This window comes from Triturus cristatus, chromosome 8 (genome assembly GCF_964204655.1).
Source record: "Triturus cristatus chromosome 8, aTriCri1.1, whole genome shotgun sequence".
NCBI lineage: Eukaryota > Metazoa > Chordata > Amphibia > Caudata > Salamandridae > Triturus > Triturus cristatus.
Genome location: NC_140591.1, coordinates 1,099,553,813 through 1,099,571,323, shown reverse-complemented (window position 1 = coordinate 1,099,571,323; position 17,511 = coordinate 1,099,553,813). Strand labels below are relative to the sequence as shown.

Genomic DNA, 17,511 nt, shown 5'->3' with positions numbered 1-17,511 from the left:
TACCCCCGTCGTACCAAGGAAGAGTTAATTTTGCTATCGCTATACGCGGGCAGCCGTCCCACAGCAGCGAACGCTGTAGACTCTCAACCTCCCGAAAGTAGCTGGCCGGAACCAGCTCCTGGGTGTTCTGCAGGGCATAGAGAAAACGGGGAAGAGACATCATTTTGAATAGCACCGCACGGCCAAGGAGGGAAAGCGGCAGCCGCCGCCAACCCGCCACGTCCCGCCGCAGGCGCGCCAACGGAGGGAGCAGGTTCCTCTCATACCGTACCGTTGGGTCGGCAGAGATATAGATCCCAAGATACAGGAAACCCTCCCGGGCGATCTGGATCGGGCAATTCCGCGGGGGAACCGGGACATCTCCACACAGGGCATACAGATACGACTTACCCCAGTTAATGGTTAGCCCCGAATTCCTCCCGAAGGAAGTCAATATGTCGCAGACAACTATAAGGGACTTCCGGGGTGAAGTGAGATAGAGCAGAATATCGTCGGCATAGAGGGAAATGCGGTCTTCGTGATCAGGGGACCATCGAATCCCCCTCACATCTGGGTGCCATCGTATCCAGGCCGCCAGCGGCTCAAGGGCGAGAGCGAACAACAGCGGCGATAGAGGACAACCCTGCCTGGTACCCCTCCCCAGGTCGAAGGGACGGGACGCCCTACCATTAACTGCGACTTTGGCGAGAGGTCCTTCGTATAATAGCCTTACCCAGCCCACAAATCCGGGCCCGAAGCCGAATTTCGCAAGCGTAGCCCACAGGTATGCCCACTCTACCGTGTCGAATGCCATCGTTGCGTCGAGCGCAGCCACCATGGCCGGCTCCCGCATCGTCCCCACCCTTGCGATCACTCCGTGGATGCGCCTAAGATTCAACGCGGTGTTACGATGCGGGATGAAGCCAGATTGGTCAGGGTGGATCAGATCACCGACCACCCTGACCAGCCGGTTCGCGAGGATTTTGGCAAGGATCTTCGGCTCAGCATTAAGGAGCGAGATCGGCCTGTATGAGCTGCACCGGTTCCTGGGCTTGCCATCTTTATGGATGACCACGATCGTTGCCAGGCGCTGGTCAACCGGGAGGCATCCCGTCTCCCGCGCCTCCACAAACATAGCCCGCAAATGCGGAGCAATCTTGTCCGGTCGGAGTTTGTAAAGCTCAATTGGCAGGCCATTCGGACCCGAGGCCTTGCCCGGGCGCAAAGAACGGATAGCCCCCGCAATCTCGTCGACTGTGATGTCGCCATCAAGATCATCTCTGTCTATGTCGGAGAGGCAAGGCAGGGCAAGATCGCGCAGGAGCTCACATGAATCCTCCACTGGCTTGTCCGACACGGAGGTATAGACCGTGTGGAAATAATCCGCGAAGCACTGGACTATGCCATCCGGCTCCGTAAACATAACGCCATCCTCCGTCACAAGGTCCGGCACAACACGATTGACCCGCTCCTTTTTATCAAGCCACGCGATCAACTTCCCGGCCTTGTCCCCGACGTCGTACAGACGGCCCCGCTGTTCCCTACTCAGGGCTTTGGCCGCATCCGTCACGAGGGCCCTGTACTCCGATTGTTTAAGGCTCAACTTGTGCAGCGCCTCCGACGTGACCTCCCCCTCCAGAGCCAACTCTAGATCCGCGATCTCCGCCTCAAGCTGAGCGACCTCCGCGTCTCTCCGACGCTTGGCCGCTGTTATCAAGGAGAGGGCCTCACCCCTAATCACTGTTTTGAACGCTTCCCACAGGGACACCGCCGACGTGACCGAACCGAGGTTTTCTTGAAAGTAACGGTCGACCGCCTTCAGTACCGCACTACGAGTCGCAGGGTCCCTGAAATACCACGGGTTAATTGGGGCCACCCTACCACCCACTCCTCTGCCAACATCCATACAGATCCACACCGGAGAATGGTCGGAAATACCTCGTGCCATGCGCCTGGCCTCAGAGACAAAGGGGGCGTGCGCAGCTAGGGTAAGGACATAATCAATTCTGGAGAGACTGCCATGCGCCCCTGAGTGGAAAGTATATTGTCGTTGTGTGGGATGCAACAGTCTCCAACAATCAACCAGCCCAAGGGTATCTATAAAATCAGGAAGCCACTTCTGAGCCCCCCCCGAACTCCTCTGCGGGTGTCTGTCGAGCAGGCCAGAGCCAACCGCATTGAAGTCGCCACCCACCACCAACATTCCCTCTGGGAGATCCAACAATGTCCTCTCTAAGTCTGCTAGTGTAGAGGGCTGCAGTGCAGGGGGGACATAAACCGACACCAGGACCAGGGTCCTGCCCTCCCACCGCCCCGCTACTGCCGCATAGCGTCCCCTATCGTCAAGAATAGTGGAGTCAACCTCGAAGGGCAGAGAGGACCTGACTAGTATTCCCGCCCCTCTAGAACCCGAGGAAAACCCGGAATGTGCAACAAATTTATAGCCTTTACGATTGAGTGCATAGCACGTGTTACCAATCAAGTGCGTCTCTTGCAATAAGACAATATCAGGGGTACATCTCTTCAGAAATTGCAGGACAATCCCACGCTCAATACGATCCCCCAAGCCATTTACATTCCAACTGAGTATTTTTAGGCCCCTACCCCCCATCCCAACATGTAAGGAGACCACCACCCCCCGCGTGGAACCAGACCCGAGTCACAGAAGCTTGCATCTTTACGCCTTGCATAACCAAAAACAACAACAACCCCAACAACAACCCCCATCCACCCCCCACCCTGCACCCCTGCGTAAGCTCTAAAGTGCCCCCCAACTTGCAGTGTGCCTGTCGCCCCGTATAACGGCTAATCTACGAAAAGAACCCCAGAGGAGGAAAAAGCTCCCATACTGCCCCCGCTACCCCCCGGAATATCCACCTCCCGGAGGAACGGGAGTCCTAGTACTTAAGTCCTGGCTCAGTGTTCATCCCCACCACCGTCTGCGCCACCGGAACGTTCCACGCCAGTCCGTCCTTGGGGCAACGTGTCCAGCCAGTCTCCGACCATGTCAGGCGACTCAAAGAAGAAAGTCCGCTCTTCGAACACCACCCGCAACCTGGCCGGGAAGAGCATGGCATATTTTAGTCCCATCTCACGTAGTCTTCTCTTGACTGCCAGGAAGCCTTGCCGTTGCTTCTGCACCATCTGAGTAAAGTCCGGGTAGAAACTTACAGTAGTGTTCTGGAATGGCAGAGGGCCGGCCACCCGCGATGCTTGCAGAATGACATCTCGGTCCCTGAAGTTAAAAATCCTGGCGACAATCGGCCTCGGAGGGGCCCCCACCTTGGGCCTCCCGCCAGGAACTCTATGGGCCCGCTCGACAGTAAAGAACTTACTGAGGCCTTTGGGCGCCAGATGGTTCACCACCAGGTCCTCCACGAACAGGTCCACCGACTGCTCCTCCGAATTTTCCGGGACCCCAATGATGCGCACGTTATTGCGCCTTGCACGGTCTTCGAACTCTTCCAACCGTCGGGCAAAGTGATCATTTGCCGTCCGAAGGGTACGGACTTCCTGCTGAAGGCCGGAGACGTCGCCCAGGAGGCCGGCAGTCTTGAGGTCCAAGGACTGAACCCGCTCATTAGTTTTCCCCAGGTCTGCCCGAACCAGATTGACATCAATCGATATGGCATCCACTTTATGTGCCAGGGTCTCAAATTGTTGCCCAATCGAGGACTTCATCCCTTCGATGGCCCCCATGATATCTTGCAGGGTTAGTTCTGCGGAGGGAGGTGTCGCGTCTTTCGCGGCCTCCAGTATCGGGCCCGATCCGCCCGGAGACCCCTTCTGATGGGCATAACGGTCCATGATGTTAGTCTGGGTGTAGCTGCCCCGCCTGGTACTCTTGGGCTTCTGTTTGTCGGCGTCCGATTTGGTCGACATCGCAATCTGCCGTGTAGACAATCTCCTTGCCCATACAGAGTAAACAACCATGCAACCAGTGGCTGGCACTACGCACGCCCCGTCCCGGGCGCTGTGGAGACTGGAAGGCGAAAATGAAAGTGAAAGTGAAAACACCTTCCCTCCGCCGACTCTTCCCCAGCCCGGCCGCTGTTGTTCAATTAGTGCACGGGCACTGTGCCAACGCAAGTCCCGGGCACCGTGCGGGGAGTAGGCCACAAACTTCCAGGCAGTACAACTTCGGTCTCCGGTGGGCGATTTCGATCCGGACAGCGGCTCTCGCCTCAGCAACAACTCCCCTCCAATATTCCGGGCATCAAAAGCAGGATAGTAGACAGGATAGCTGCCGGAGGGAGCGAGGGTCTCGGGAGCTCTAGGCTCACGCGGCCATCTTGATCACGCGCTAAGCTCCTCCGGTAGAACCACTTCTGACAGAAAAAGAGCTAGCCCTTTTAATAATGGCCACCACTCTAGTCGTATCGATTACCTCTTTATTGATTTAAAGCTATGGCACACCCTTATGACCGCAAACTATATTTTCAATTTAGAGTGGGTACCTTGCCTCTAAAATCTTTTACTGCAAAATAGTCACCATCGGGTGACAAGAAGTGCCCACAATGTATTGATCATGTAGAAACTTATTCCCATATTCTTTGTTTGCCCTGTCTATGCAGTTCCCCTTAAGATCTGGCTTGCCCCAACATGTAAGAACTTGGGCACTAGACATAGTAGAGAAGCCCTGAGAATCTTGACGATGGATCCCTGTAGGAAGCTGGCTCTGTACATACTATACCAAAGTGAGGTATAGTGTGCACAGAGTCCAGTGGAACCCAAAGGGTAGGCAGAGGTAAAATTAGATAGAACCTTACTCTCTATTTGGGGTAGTGTGGTAGAGCAGGAAGGCAGTATCAGAGGACAGTGTTAAGCATTTGTTGTACACACTAAGTCAGCAAATGAATTCACACACTCAAAGACTGAACTTCAGACCAATTGTTTTTGTATAAGCATATTCTTTTTGTTATTGTATTTCTTAGACCCAAGCAAGCCTGGCACAGGTAAGTGCTAAGTACTTTGTAGTAAATATACAGTTGAAAAACAGTATGGGTCGTAATGGTATATGCACTTTGTTTTGACTTCCAGTATTGCTGCAGAGAAATGCAATGCTTTGTAAATACAGTACATAGACTTGAATGGGCTTTTGAGTAAAATACCATGTAAGTTACTTTTTAGATTACTTTTCCTCCTCAGTGTAATATACCTGAATACTACACTGGGACATTTCCTGTAAACAGGTAAGTAAAAGCGGTTTTGTTAAATAGTTCAATTTTAAAGAATTTCTTTAGGTTTTCAAACTCCCACTAATTTTTTTCCTCTGTGTGCGGCAGTGTAAGGTCTATGTGCGCTGCAACCAAGGCTGTGTGCGCCAGTAACCAGGCGTGCGTGTGGGTGCAGCGCTAAATATCACTCCAAACTTTTGCTTAAAAAGTGAAAAGACGGTGCATTTCCTCACATACAGATCCACGTGAATGGTGTTAAGGCAGGTTTGAAACCGTCTAAGATAGCAATTTGAAACCTTAGCAGCTATGTTGCTGCATTTCTTTTCTTAATAGAGCTGGGCTGCGGGTTGATTGTGTGCATTTGTTCAAGTTTTCATGTTGATTTCAGCTCATCATGGGCGCTGCGATTAACATGAAAACTTTAACAAATGCTCTCTTTGAGCAGGAAATATAAAATTATAATAACGTTATTATAATTTTAGTTTTCGCAGTTTCAGGGCTGGGTTAGGGTAGGGCCGCATCAGGCTTTTGACTAACACATTTTAATGCTAGTGTCCATATCACCGCATTAAAATGCATTAGTCACGTATTCTAGCGCCCCTCTGACAATACTGCAATTGAGGCACACTGCCAATGAGGCAGCACCAGCATGCTAAAATTGTCTTAACATATGAGAGCATGCAACTGCGCCTTCAAATTTAAAATGCTATGCGTCAGAAATATAATATTCATGAACAGCGCTGAGCAGGCGGGCCAGAATTTACCAGATCAATTAGCCGTGCCCCAACCAGCCTTCCTGTGAGTCTACTTCTTTAATTTGATAGATTCCATTCCCCTGCTTTTTTATTTTAAACATGTGTCCCAGGATGGCAGAAATAGCCACGGCCCACCGATAAGGCTTGGAGTTCGGGGCAGGGTGGGTAGAGAAGGAAAAGGACTCTTGTCTCTTCCTTCTTGCCCAGAGAAGAACAGGACAGTGTCCACTTATGCTCTGCCGCTGGCAAAAGCACTCACTGATATCTGAATAATTAATGTAAAAGCGTCAAGGTAACCATGTTGTTCCTGCTTACATTTCACATGCTTTACTTAAACTTGCATTCCCTATGAGTGTTTGCTTTCTCCATGATTTTGTAACTTTTTTTAGGCAGCATATTACTCTCGTCTAATGCGTAATTTGAATTGTGTCGCATCCAGGAGTTTATAGCGGGCCACAATTGGGTTGTAGCTGAAGGCAGTGCAAGTTTCTCTCAGTGGGGCAGTATGGTGTTCAAACGAGGAGAGGATGTGGCACTATGGTCAGAGCTGCAGAGTTTGGAACTTGGGAACCAGGTTCAGCCTTCATGACCAGTCCACTGGACCACTCTCCTGAGGTAGCACATTCCCTTGCTATACCTTAGAAGACCTGGTGTCTTTGCACCATCATGCGTACCCTAACGGTGGCAACTGTGGGTTAACCGTAAAGGCCTGTCAACCACAATCCATACCGAAGTTCACCTCCAGTCTTGCAGGCAGGCCTATGAAGCAGCACACCCTAGCGCGACAGTCACTGAGGTCACAGGACCCTTGAGCAGGGTGGCTCTAGGGTGGTGCGATCGCACCGGGCGCTGACTTCGGGTGGGGTGACATGCTAGCAGGAAAAGCTTCAGAGTATGGTGCAAAGTGGGCATATTTTCACTTGCTGGCTATTCCCTTGTAGGATCCTCCTTGAGGAAAAGTCTTGGAACAACGTGAGAGTGTGTCCAGAAAAAAAAACTCATAAGAAAAAAGCTGAAGGCAGAAACACCGAAGTCCTAAGATCCAGTTGTACAGAAGATGGAAAATAACCCACTAGATCAGTTAACTGGAAAGCTGCTCTGCGCAGCAGCCTATGGCAGTATGCAGTCAGTGTGTGTCCCGGGCCAGCCGACCGGACCGAAGTGGTAACTTAAGTTTTACTTGACAGTTACTGTAACACAGTGACACAGTAGTTAAGCAGTACGGAAGAGGTTAAATTAGCGAAAGTGACTACTATTAGCATAACGTTACAACAAACATGCTCACCACGCCACTGGAGTCAAGCTATCCTGGCTGATGACGGCTGATAGCCAGAAACCGGTCCTAGGATGCTTGATTCCGGTCCAGGGAAGACATGGCTTGGCAGTTCGGGCTGGACTGTTCCCATAAGGCACAGGGTCAAGACTGATTTGCATATGGCCATGTCTAAACTGGGGTGGCGTAGTGGGCAAAAGAACGATGGATTTAACCCAGATCTCTTGACTGGGGGAGAATGTCTGCATTGTCAGCATTCCGTCCATCATTTGTTTGTTGTAATACTATTAGCATAACCACAGCCGCCATGCCACCACCTAGGCTATAGTCCAAGTTGTAGCGCTTTAAAATGCGAACGTAATGGTTGTGTTTGATGTTACAGTATTGTGCAGAAGACAGGTGTGGTAAATAAATAAAAAAAGTATTTTTACGCTTTTGTGCAAGTTATTCCTGAAAAACATTTTGTATAAAGCTTGCCATATGATAAAAGCTGCGGCGCCTGTTTTCTTACAAATTAAGCAGTAGAAAAGCGGCTGTAGGTAACCCACAAACAATAAGGAACTGCAACTGGCTGGGTACATGTGCATTGCGGGGTAAGTTGCCTTTGAAAAGTAAAATAAACGCGAGTGCTGACAAAGTAGATATGGCCATTGGGGGTACACATGGATGTGCGTAAAAGGCACGTCTGGAAGCGGATGTATATATGAGTTGTAAGCATTCATGCCAACATTTCATAAGAGCAAAGTGGGAGATTTTTTAGGAAAAATCGGGAGAATGGGGCCTTGAATCGGGTTACTCTCATGTATGGGCTTTGGAATTGTGCTGCTGCAGGATCGGACATTTGAAACGCAAATGCACGTTTTTTTCTAACCTTTCAGAAGCATGGAGAGCAATGGCAGACAGAAAGAGGGTGATGCAAGTGTTGTGCACTGGCCTGGCAGGTTGCTGGCAGTGCTACACCAACCCCCCACCTCGTGTGTGGCAGCCCCTTCCCGGGCACACACACACCGGCCCCCCCAGTACTTCACAGGTCTTTAAAAGACCATCGCTTGTTAATGAGGCTTTGTTGGGTTTTCACCCCATCTAGAGCCCCTGCATCGCCACTCTGACTATTGCTGGTAGAATTAGCACGTTACACAATACCAAGCCCTATCAGCTGAAACCCTGTGGAATAGGGTTTCTGGATGCTTGAATCGGGAGGCGGGAGACTAGCCTTCCTAATAAACAGCATAGTATGTGACTTACAATTTTATAAAAAATCTGCCGCCTATTAAGAGCTCTGGCACCTCTTTAGTGACAAATTAAGCACTGGTGACCTGGAAGCAAATTCTGCGTTTGCTGCATTTCTTCTCATAATAGAGCGCAGCTGCAGGGTGACTGTGTGCCTCTGTTAACGTTTTCATGTTGATGGCAGCGCCCTTCATGGCCTGCAATTAACATGAAAACTTTAAAAAAGGCACACTATCACCCCGCAGCCCAGCTCTATTTAGAGAAGAAATGCAGCAAGCTTACAAACACAGCGTGTGCTGTTAAGTGATTCTAAAAGCACACGCTGTGTTTCTGCATTTCTTTTGTTTTCTAGAGTTTGGCTGCGGGCAGATTTGTGCTTTTGTTTACAGCCGCAATCTAGAAAACAAAAGACATTTAGCAAGAGGGAGCACTTGCTAAATGCAGCGGCGGCACGAATGCTCTTGGGGATGTGCGCGCCACAGACACAGCAGTGCGCGCTCTGGGTCACGGAGGTGAGCGGGCGCGCAGGCGCGCGCGTTCGTGGGAACACTGCTCCACACACACACAATTTTCCCAGAAAAATAGCCAATGTTATCCTATGGAGGAAAATAGTGGTATCTGTTTTAGGGAAGGTATTCGGTAGTGGGAGTTGAGGTTCTGGGGGTAGACTCAGGGTTCCCCCGGGTGCAGAGTGCTGAGGCCCAATGTTATCCATTGAGAGATAGGGGGCCTCCGGTTAGTGGCTGCTGACGAGCAGGCCACTTGGTTGTGGGAGCAAAGCTCCTGGACTTTAGCTCAGGGCAAATGGGGAAACAAAGTAGCACCAAAGGTGCACTCTCAGCGGCACTAGGGCGGCCGGGTGCAGGGTGCTGTTTCGACGTCAGGCGCCCCATTGTTTGCAAAGCGGAACCTCCGGTTTGCAAATGCACTGCAGGCTTGGGGACGAAGGTCTTCCTGGTGCGACCACCACTTCTAGAGGTAATTTGGGAAGTTGGGGGTTGGTTAGGCACCGTCGGTTTGGCCACCCAAGGCCGTAGGGCGTTGGGTGCAGGGGTACCTTTTAGAGTCGGATCTTTTTACCAGCTCCTGGTCGGGGTTGGGGGGACCTTCCAGATTTAGGCTGGTCAGGGGTCACCGGATCTCGGGGTAGGATTGAACTGGCAGACCTCCTTGTGGTGTTTGCTCCCTCTAAACCGGGCCATGGACGGCGGTTGCAGAGTGGGATGGATTTGCGGTGTCCGGCTGGAGCCAGAGGTTGGAGATGAACAAATCCGGTGTTCACAGGAGACACAGTCTTTTTGGTTGAAGGCAGGCAGGTCCTCTGGGGTTTTCAAGGTTGCTAACTGCAGGACACACCGGGATTTCGTAGGAGCAGGTTCGAGGTGGAGATAAGCCGATAGGGCTGGGGCCAAGTCAGTTGGCGTCTTCCTCTTGTTAGCTTCAGCACGGCTGTTCGGTTCTTCTCCTTCTTTTCTTATAGTTTTTTCGGGTGTGAGGAAGCAAGGTTCAGGCTTGCCCCTAAATACTAGATTTAGAGGCGTTACAGGTAGGTAAAAAGGTTGGGACCAAAGGGTCCCTTCCCTGGTTTGGGTACACCCCTTATTATGCCACCCTCCCATTGGAAGGGGGCATAAACCTTTCCCTGGTTGGCAGGGACTGAGAGTTGTGCTTCACCTCGCCCCCCCCCCCACCTGAAGGGTGGAGTTGGCAGAGGTGGGCACACCTCTCATCCTCACTTGATTTTCCCGCCGGCTCTCCCCCCCAAAGTGGGGGTCAGAACCATTGGGGACCAGTTGCTGAAAGCAGCAAGTGGCCTGTGGAAGCACACAAAGGCGACAAGCCTTTGAAGCTTCCCCTTCATGAACCCTGCCCATCCTGGAGGGGGGGGGGGCGGTGAGGCTTAGCACCTCATACCAGGATGTGCATTGTTTCAGGCCCCCAAGAGCAGCAGGCTCTACACCCAGGGCTCCAGTAACATGTCTGGTGGTGGCAGATGAAAGCAGCCATTCAGCCTGGACACTAGTGGTAGGTTAGTTTTCAGGGGGCATCTCTAAGATGCCCTCTGTGTGCATTGTTCATTAAATCCCACACTGGCATCAGTGTGTGTTTAATGTACTGAAAGGTTTGATACCAAACTTCTCAGTTTTCAGTGTAGCTAGTATGGTGCTGTGGAGTTTGTAATGACAAACTCCCAGCACCATATACTTAATGGCAGCACTGTGCTTACAATGTCTAAGAATGGACTTAGACACTGTAGGGGTACGGGGCTCATGCACCTGTACTCTCACCACTGGTATAGTGCACCCAGCTAGAGGCGTGACTGACCTATGCCAGGGCAGTGGGCATGGCACACAGGGATGTGTGCCATGTCGACTCTTCCCTTTGTTCTGCACCAAAACACGCAAAGGCAGTGTGTGAGCGTGTAGGTACAGGACCTCTAAGGGTGGCACAATAAGTGCTGCAGCCCTTAGCGGCCTTCTCTGGTCACAGTGCCCTGGGTACCTGTGGTACCATTTGCCAGGGGCTGACCTGGGCCAGAAATGACAATTGGGTTTAGGCTTCAATGCAGTTTTAGGGAAAGAACATAGGGCCTGGGTACCTGATTAGCAGGAGCCCAGGGCACACTCAGTCAAAGCACATCAGCAATTCTGCAAAAAGTGGGGGCAATCATGCAGAAAGAGGGCACTTTCTCACAATCCTTCACTTTGCTATGCAGTCCTTTTAGCTAAGGCTCTAAGCTGGATGTGGTGCATAAGATCAAAAATTGTTGTAAATGAGAAAAATCTTGCACCTGCATAAGTTGGCTTTTTTCTTTCAGTGGGACATTTGTTTTGATTTTGTTATGGGGCGCTATCTAAACTCTATCACTCATGCTGAACACTTCTACCATTCGCACTTCATGTTACAAAGATATTTTTAACTCTTGTTGGTGTTTTAACTCTGTTTTGATTTTAATCCGTCACCTTTTGATGATATTGTTCTTGCAAGAATTATGGCCTGCTTGAGTTGTGGCTCCAAATCTATTTGAATATATCTTATCATTTTAACCTGTGTCCTCTCTGTATTTCTGTGTTTTAATTAATTTGATCTTGGTCTTTTAGTCTTATTATTGCTGAACTTACAATTTCAAATGTGAACAATTCTGCCTGAAAGGCACATTTGTTTAACGGTAATTTTTTATCCTATGCTGTAATGCTTTTATGACAGTCTTGCGCCATGAAGCTTTTTGAATCAATATGTGTATATATATATATATATATATATATATATATATATATATATATATACACATACACACAAATAAATTAATTTTTACGTACAGCAGCACCTGGAAGTCTGAATTTGTTTTGTAACTATCTCTCCGTACTTGCACATATGGAGATTTTTGCAATACAATTTTATATATCTATATTAATTTCTTTTAAAATGTGTACTCTTCCTACGTAGGTATGTATGTATATATTTATTACTTTACTCCTACTATAAATAGAAAAGAATGAAAAATAACTTTCAACTCCCTCCAATGCACTACTCTGTTTCATCTATACCTCTCAATATATCTTCTACCTCCACTCTCCGACTCAACCCCACCTCATTCTACTTCTATGATCTCCCTAAGAACCCTTCTTGATTCTTCCCTATCCCCAATTTCCTCACCACAAACCTCTTTCTACTACTGTGATATCACATATAACCCTTTCTAAACTCTTCCCTCCTCTATCCCCCTTGACTCACCCCAAACCTCATTTTACTACTATGAGGTCCAAGTGAAGCAGGTCGAAACACATCAGCAGTCTAATGATAACAGCTTCCATTCATAGAAACAAAGGATTAGGGGAATCCACTGTATAAAAAGAAAAGACTATAATGGTCATTACAATACATTAGGAAGGCTCTCAGGGTGCACCTCGGACATTCAATAAGATACCGATTTTTGAATCAGGAATACAAGTATTGCTTAGCAGCATAAACACAATATGATTGTTCAGTGTGGTAGACTTTTACAAATAAATTGACTAGATTAATTGCTCTTGGATGTTTCCCATGGAGACGTGTATGAACAGGAATGCAAAGACAATACCTATGAAGATATATATTAAGTATGCATAGATAGGAGACTGATCTGCAATAGTGACTGATTTTACTTTTGCACTTTATTATAATGTGGAGTGAATCTATACCTAAAGGGGACCCTTTCCCCAAACACATTGCATATACCCAGGGTCCAGTAGAGTTATTTGGATATCTCCATATGATTGCTTACAACTTAAGCAGATTTGGGTCAAAACAGTGACCTTTCTTTGTGGCAACCTTTGAATTATGTTTAAACTCAGGTTTGCTGGTTCATGGGAATGTGAGTTTCCTCAAAATGTTACTACATTCATAGTCACATCATAAAGGAAAATAGACCCTTTGGTAAAAGTGCGCAACTAAGTTTCGTTTGTCCTAAACAATCTCATATATATGTATTTTTAGAACTGTATATATGTTTATGCATTCAAGAACTAGCCATATTTTATGTTTTCTGACATCTAAGTTTACTGTTGGCAAAATAATGATGTATGTGTCAGAATATTCTCTTGAACTTTGCTGTTTTCCATTGCATTTCAGCTACATGCCCATTATAGACTACATAGACCAACAATTTGAGTTGTACCTCCAAGAAGAATTGAAAATCCAACGTTCCTTACATAACTACCATGACACACGTGTACATGCCTGCCTTTACTTCCTTGCCCCTACTGGCCATTCCCTGAAAACCCTTGATTTATTGACAATGAAGAAGCTGGACAGTAAGGTAGGCCTTAAAACGTCAATAAGTTTAACATGTTTATATAAACCTAAATGTATATATTTTCCTCTGTTTATTCATACTGTAGATCAGTTTTGAATAGGATTGGTGTTGCCATGTTTGGCAGCAAGAATACTTTACATATAGTGTGCAGTGTGAGCTGATTGACTTTGAAGTGGGTGTTTAGAGCATGTGAAAATAAGTGGATTGCTGGTACTCTTGCTCATCCATGTAAGGCTCCTGTTTTATGCTTAGTAAGTCATAAGGCTGCTCCCATGACTTTATTCTAGTGTAGTTACTACAATACTTTTTTCTTACAGGCTCTGTTTTAAGAGGCTATACATTTGCTTTTATGTTTTATTTTTCTTTAAAAAAGGTAACGTGGTGATTTCAGTCAAACGTACTGTACTGTAGGACTGATTTGGTTTATTGGCTATATTTTAAGAAAAAAAATCAAAATAAAGATAGAACATTGTGCCTTCTATATGCATATGTTCTCTATTTTACTGCTATTCATATGAAAAAATAGTTTCTAAAAAGCTTTCTGGTGATCCTGCAGATAGATTTTCTATGGTTTATTGATTCAGAGAGAATAAGCAAGGCGGGGAACTAGAATTAGAGGTAAGTAACATTTCTTTCTGCATTGTAGGATCTTTATTGACAGATGTAAACAGCAGAATAAAGGTGTGTGTGTGTGTGTGTGGGTGTGCGTGTGTGTGTGTGTACATACATACAAACCTTTGAAATCTTTACATTCATATATATCCACATAAAAGTACACACGGGTGCCAATGTCCATATGAGGTGAGTCATCCTTTAGAAACCTATCCAGAACAAAGTTTTGGGTGAGACTTACTCTGTGGTGCTGCGCAGGGCTGCCGAGTCCCTTCACCTGGAGCTCCCTGCAGTGGCCATGAGGACTAACCTCCTCACTGAGGTGCTTCAACCGCCAGTAAGCTCTTCGGAGCCTCTACTGAAGTTCAATGAGGCCCTCACCGACGTTCTGATGGGCACTTGGTCCAAGACCTCCACAGTCTCTCCTGTGGATCGGAATGTGGCCCGGCGCCACCGCCCTGCTCTGGGTGACCCCAGCTTTCTGTCGGTACACCCCACCCCTGAGAGTCTGGTTAGCCAGGCCTCTACGTCCCAGACTGCCTTCCCGTCCGCTCCTCCGGATCGGGAATCCAAAAGGTTGGAGCAGTTTGGGAAGAAACTGTTTTCCTCCCTGTGAGAAAGTGCCATCTGTCTTGCATGGTATGCCCCCACTTTTTGCTGAATGTACTTTGACTGAGTGTGCCCTGGACTCCTGCCAGTCAGGTGCCCAGGGCCTATGTTCCTTCCCTAATCACACAAAACCCAAATTGGCAAACCCTGGCCACATGTCAGCCCCTGGTAAATGGTACCCTAGGTACCCAGGGTCTTGTGACCAGGGAAGGCCTCTAATGGCTGCAGCACTCATTGTGCCACCCTTAGAGGCCCTGTACCCTTACACACACACACTGCCCTTGCAAAACAAAGAATCGACATGGCACACATCCCATCACCTACACTGCCATGGCATATATCAGCCACCCCTCTATCTGGGTGCCCTATGCCAATAGTGTGCCCCTACAGTACCCCGGTCCATTCCTGGGCACTGTAAGTGCAGTGCTGCCATTTAAGAGTACATGGTGCTGAGAGCTCGTCAAACACAAACTCCACAGCACCATAATGGCAACACTGAATACTGAGAAGTTTGGTATCAAACTTCTCAGCACATTAAACCCACACTGATGCCAGTGTGGGATTTAATGTACCAAGCACCCCAGAGGGCATCTTAGAGATGCCCCCTAAAACCTAACCTACAATCCACGTCTGTTCTGAGGCTGCCTAGGCTGCCACACAGCAGACCTGTTGCTGGACCCCTGGGTAGGAGAGCCGCTGCTCTCCTGGGCCTGCAACAATGCACATCCTGGCCGAGGTGCTAAATCTCCTCCCCCAGGATAGGCAGGGGGAAGCTTCAAAGGCATGCCGCCTCTGTGAGCTTCCCCAGGCCACTGCAACCCCCCACTCTGGCGGGCAGCTTAGCCGGAAACCCCAAATAAGGACAGGGTATGTGCCAGCCTGCCAACCCCACCCCTCAGGTGGGGGAGGCGAGGTGAAGCACATCTCCGGGCTCTCGCCATCTTGAAGATGGGAAGCCCTACCCTATCAGGACGAGGCTACTGCCCCCCTCCCACAGGAGAGAGGCAGGATAGGGGGTGTACCCACCCCAGGACAGGGACCCATTGGTCCCTGCCCTTCACCTACCTGTAACGCCCCTAAATCTAGTATTTAGGGGCACCATGAACCTTCCTTCCCCAGATTCCAGATTCCAAAATCCGAAGAAGAGCTAGAAGAAAGAAGACCTGCCCTGCAGCTGCTAAGAAGAGGAAGACACAAACTGCTTTGGCCCCAGCCCTACCGGCCTGTCGACCCTCGAACCTGCTCCTGCTCCAACCCGGCATCTCTTGTGGCCAGCAACCTCACAAACCCCGGAGGACCTGGCTACCTTTTGACTCTACGTCCCTGGGACTCCCATGAATAGAGGCTCTACTCAAAATCTACTTCCAATCCCTGGCAGCAGCTCGGAACCGCAAACCCAGCACACTCTGCACCAGCCAAGCCTGGCCTGTGCCGGAGTGAACAAAGACCACGAGGACGACCCCACGTTGACTGTGACCCCGAGTCCAGCACCCAAGGACCTCCCTCGACACTCCTGAAGAAGCCTGCAGCCTCAGAACAAGGTGCCCCCCCAACCGCGATCAACAGAGGATCAACAGAGGGTAAGATTTCCCGACACCAAAAGGCACCCCGGCGCCCTGCGGCACCCTGTGCCCAATCCCGGGGTACCTACCTATCCTCCAACTACCCAACTTACCTCTCGAAATGGTGGTGGCACCTGAAGAATCCTCTTTCCCGAGCTTGCAGTCTTTTTCTAAACCGGAGATTTCCCATTGAAATCAATTGAGCGCCCGAAGGCTCAAAAGCACCCTGCACCCAGCCGCCCGAGTGGCCCTGGCAGTGCAACCTCTACACCTATCTACTTCCCCACTTGCCCTGAGTAAGTGACCAGGAGCCCAGCTCCCACAGCCGCGTGGCCTGCTAGTCAGCAGCCACCAACCAAGGCCCCCCCATCCCTCATAGGATAACATTGGGCCTAACTCTCTCTGCACCTAGTGCCGCTGGGAGTGAACCAACTGTACCTACCTGACCCTGGGGGACCCCTGAGTCTATGCCCAGAACCTCAACTCTGCCAGTCGAATACTTACCTTTAAACCGATAACTCAATTTTCTCCATAGGGTAACATTGACTGGCTTTTTCCTGAAATTTCTTCCAAGTGTGGACTTTTCAAAACTAAAAATATTCACCAAAAATCAGCCGAGTAACGAAAACGAAAATACTCACCTGCTCGTAGGTGAGCTCCCAGTGCTGGATCTTGGTACCCAGCACTGACTCTGAAAACTACTTACAACTGTACTTACCAGAAACCCAATTTTCTTCCATAGTAAATCATTGACTGTTTTTCTGTGAAATGTCTTCTAAGTATCAATTTCTGCAAACTATAAATACTCTTTAAAAATCGTATAATTTCTGAAAACGTAATTACTTACCTGTTTTGGATAAAGGTCCCAGTACTGATTCTAGGCACCCAGTACTGGATTACAAAAGTAACAAGAACATACTATACCTGTAACTTGAATTTTCTGCCATAGGGAATCATTGACTGTTTTCTATGAAATATTTTCTAAGGGTCAACTTTTAAAATAGCAAAATATTGTCTAAAAATCATCACAGTAATTAAGTCGACTTTTATCACTTGATTCCAAGTACTGACCCAGGACTGAATCTAGGATCCAGTCCTGGAATTCCAAAAGTAATCCTAAAAGTAATCTGTGGCAAATAACATGAAACTTCCATTGAACTCAATGCATTATTGTGTTTAAAATAGTGTTGCCTATTGCAACCACTTGTAACTGTTTACAAAAGTCAATTGCATATTGCAAAAGTATTTATATAAAGCATCTCATTCTGAGAAAGTATATTTTAAATCCAATTGTTGGTTCTAAAATAAAACAAGCATATATTTTTTTATATATAAACCATTGGCCTAGAGTTCAGTTATTGAGTGTGTGAGACCATTTGCTGACTGAGTGTGTACAACACATGCTTTACATTGTCCTCTGATACTGCCTTACTGCTCGACCAAGCTACCACTTTAGAGAGTAAGGTTATATCTAACTTTAGTCTCTGCGAAGCCTCTGGGGACTGTGGACTCTGTACAC

The 17,511-nt window shown here is 48.4% G+C and overlaps 1 protein-coding gene across 1 annotated transcript in view; it reads left to right on the top strand.

Annotated features, from left to right (window-relative positions):
- Positions 1-17,511, top strand: part of SEPTIN10 (septin 10) — a 445,878-nt gene that overhangs the window by 180,819 nt on the left and 247,548 nt on the right. Inside the window, exon 5 of the mRNA XM_085622645.1 lies at positions 13,026-13,212. Coding sequence (XP_085478771.1) covers positions 13,026-13,212 — 187 coding nt within the window. The remainder of the gene's footprint in view (positions 1-13,025; positions 13,213-17,511) is intronic.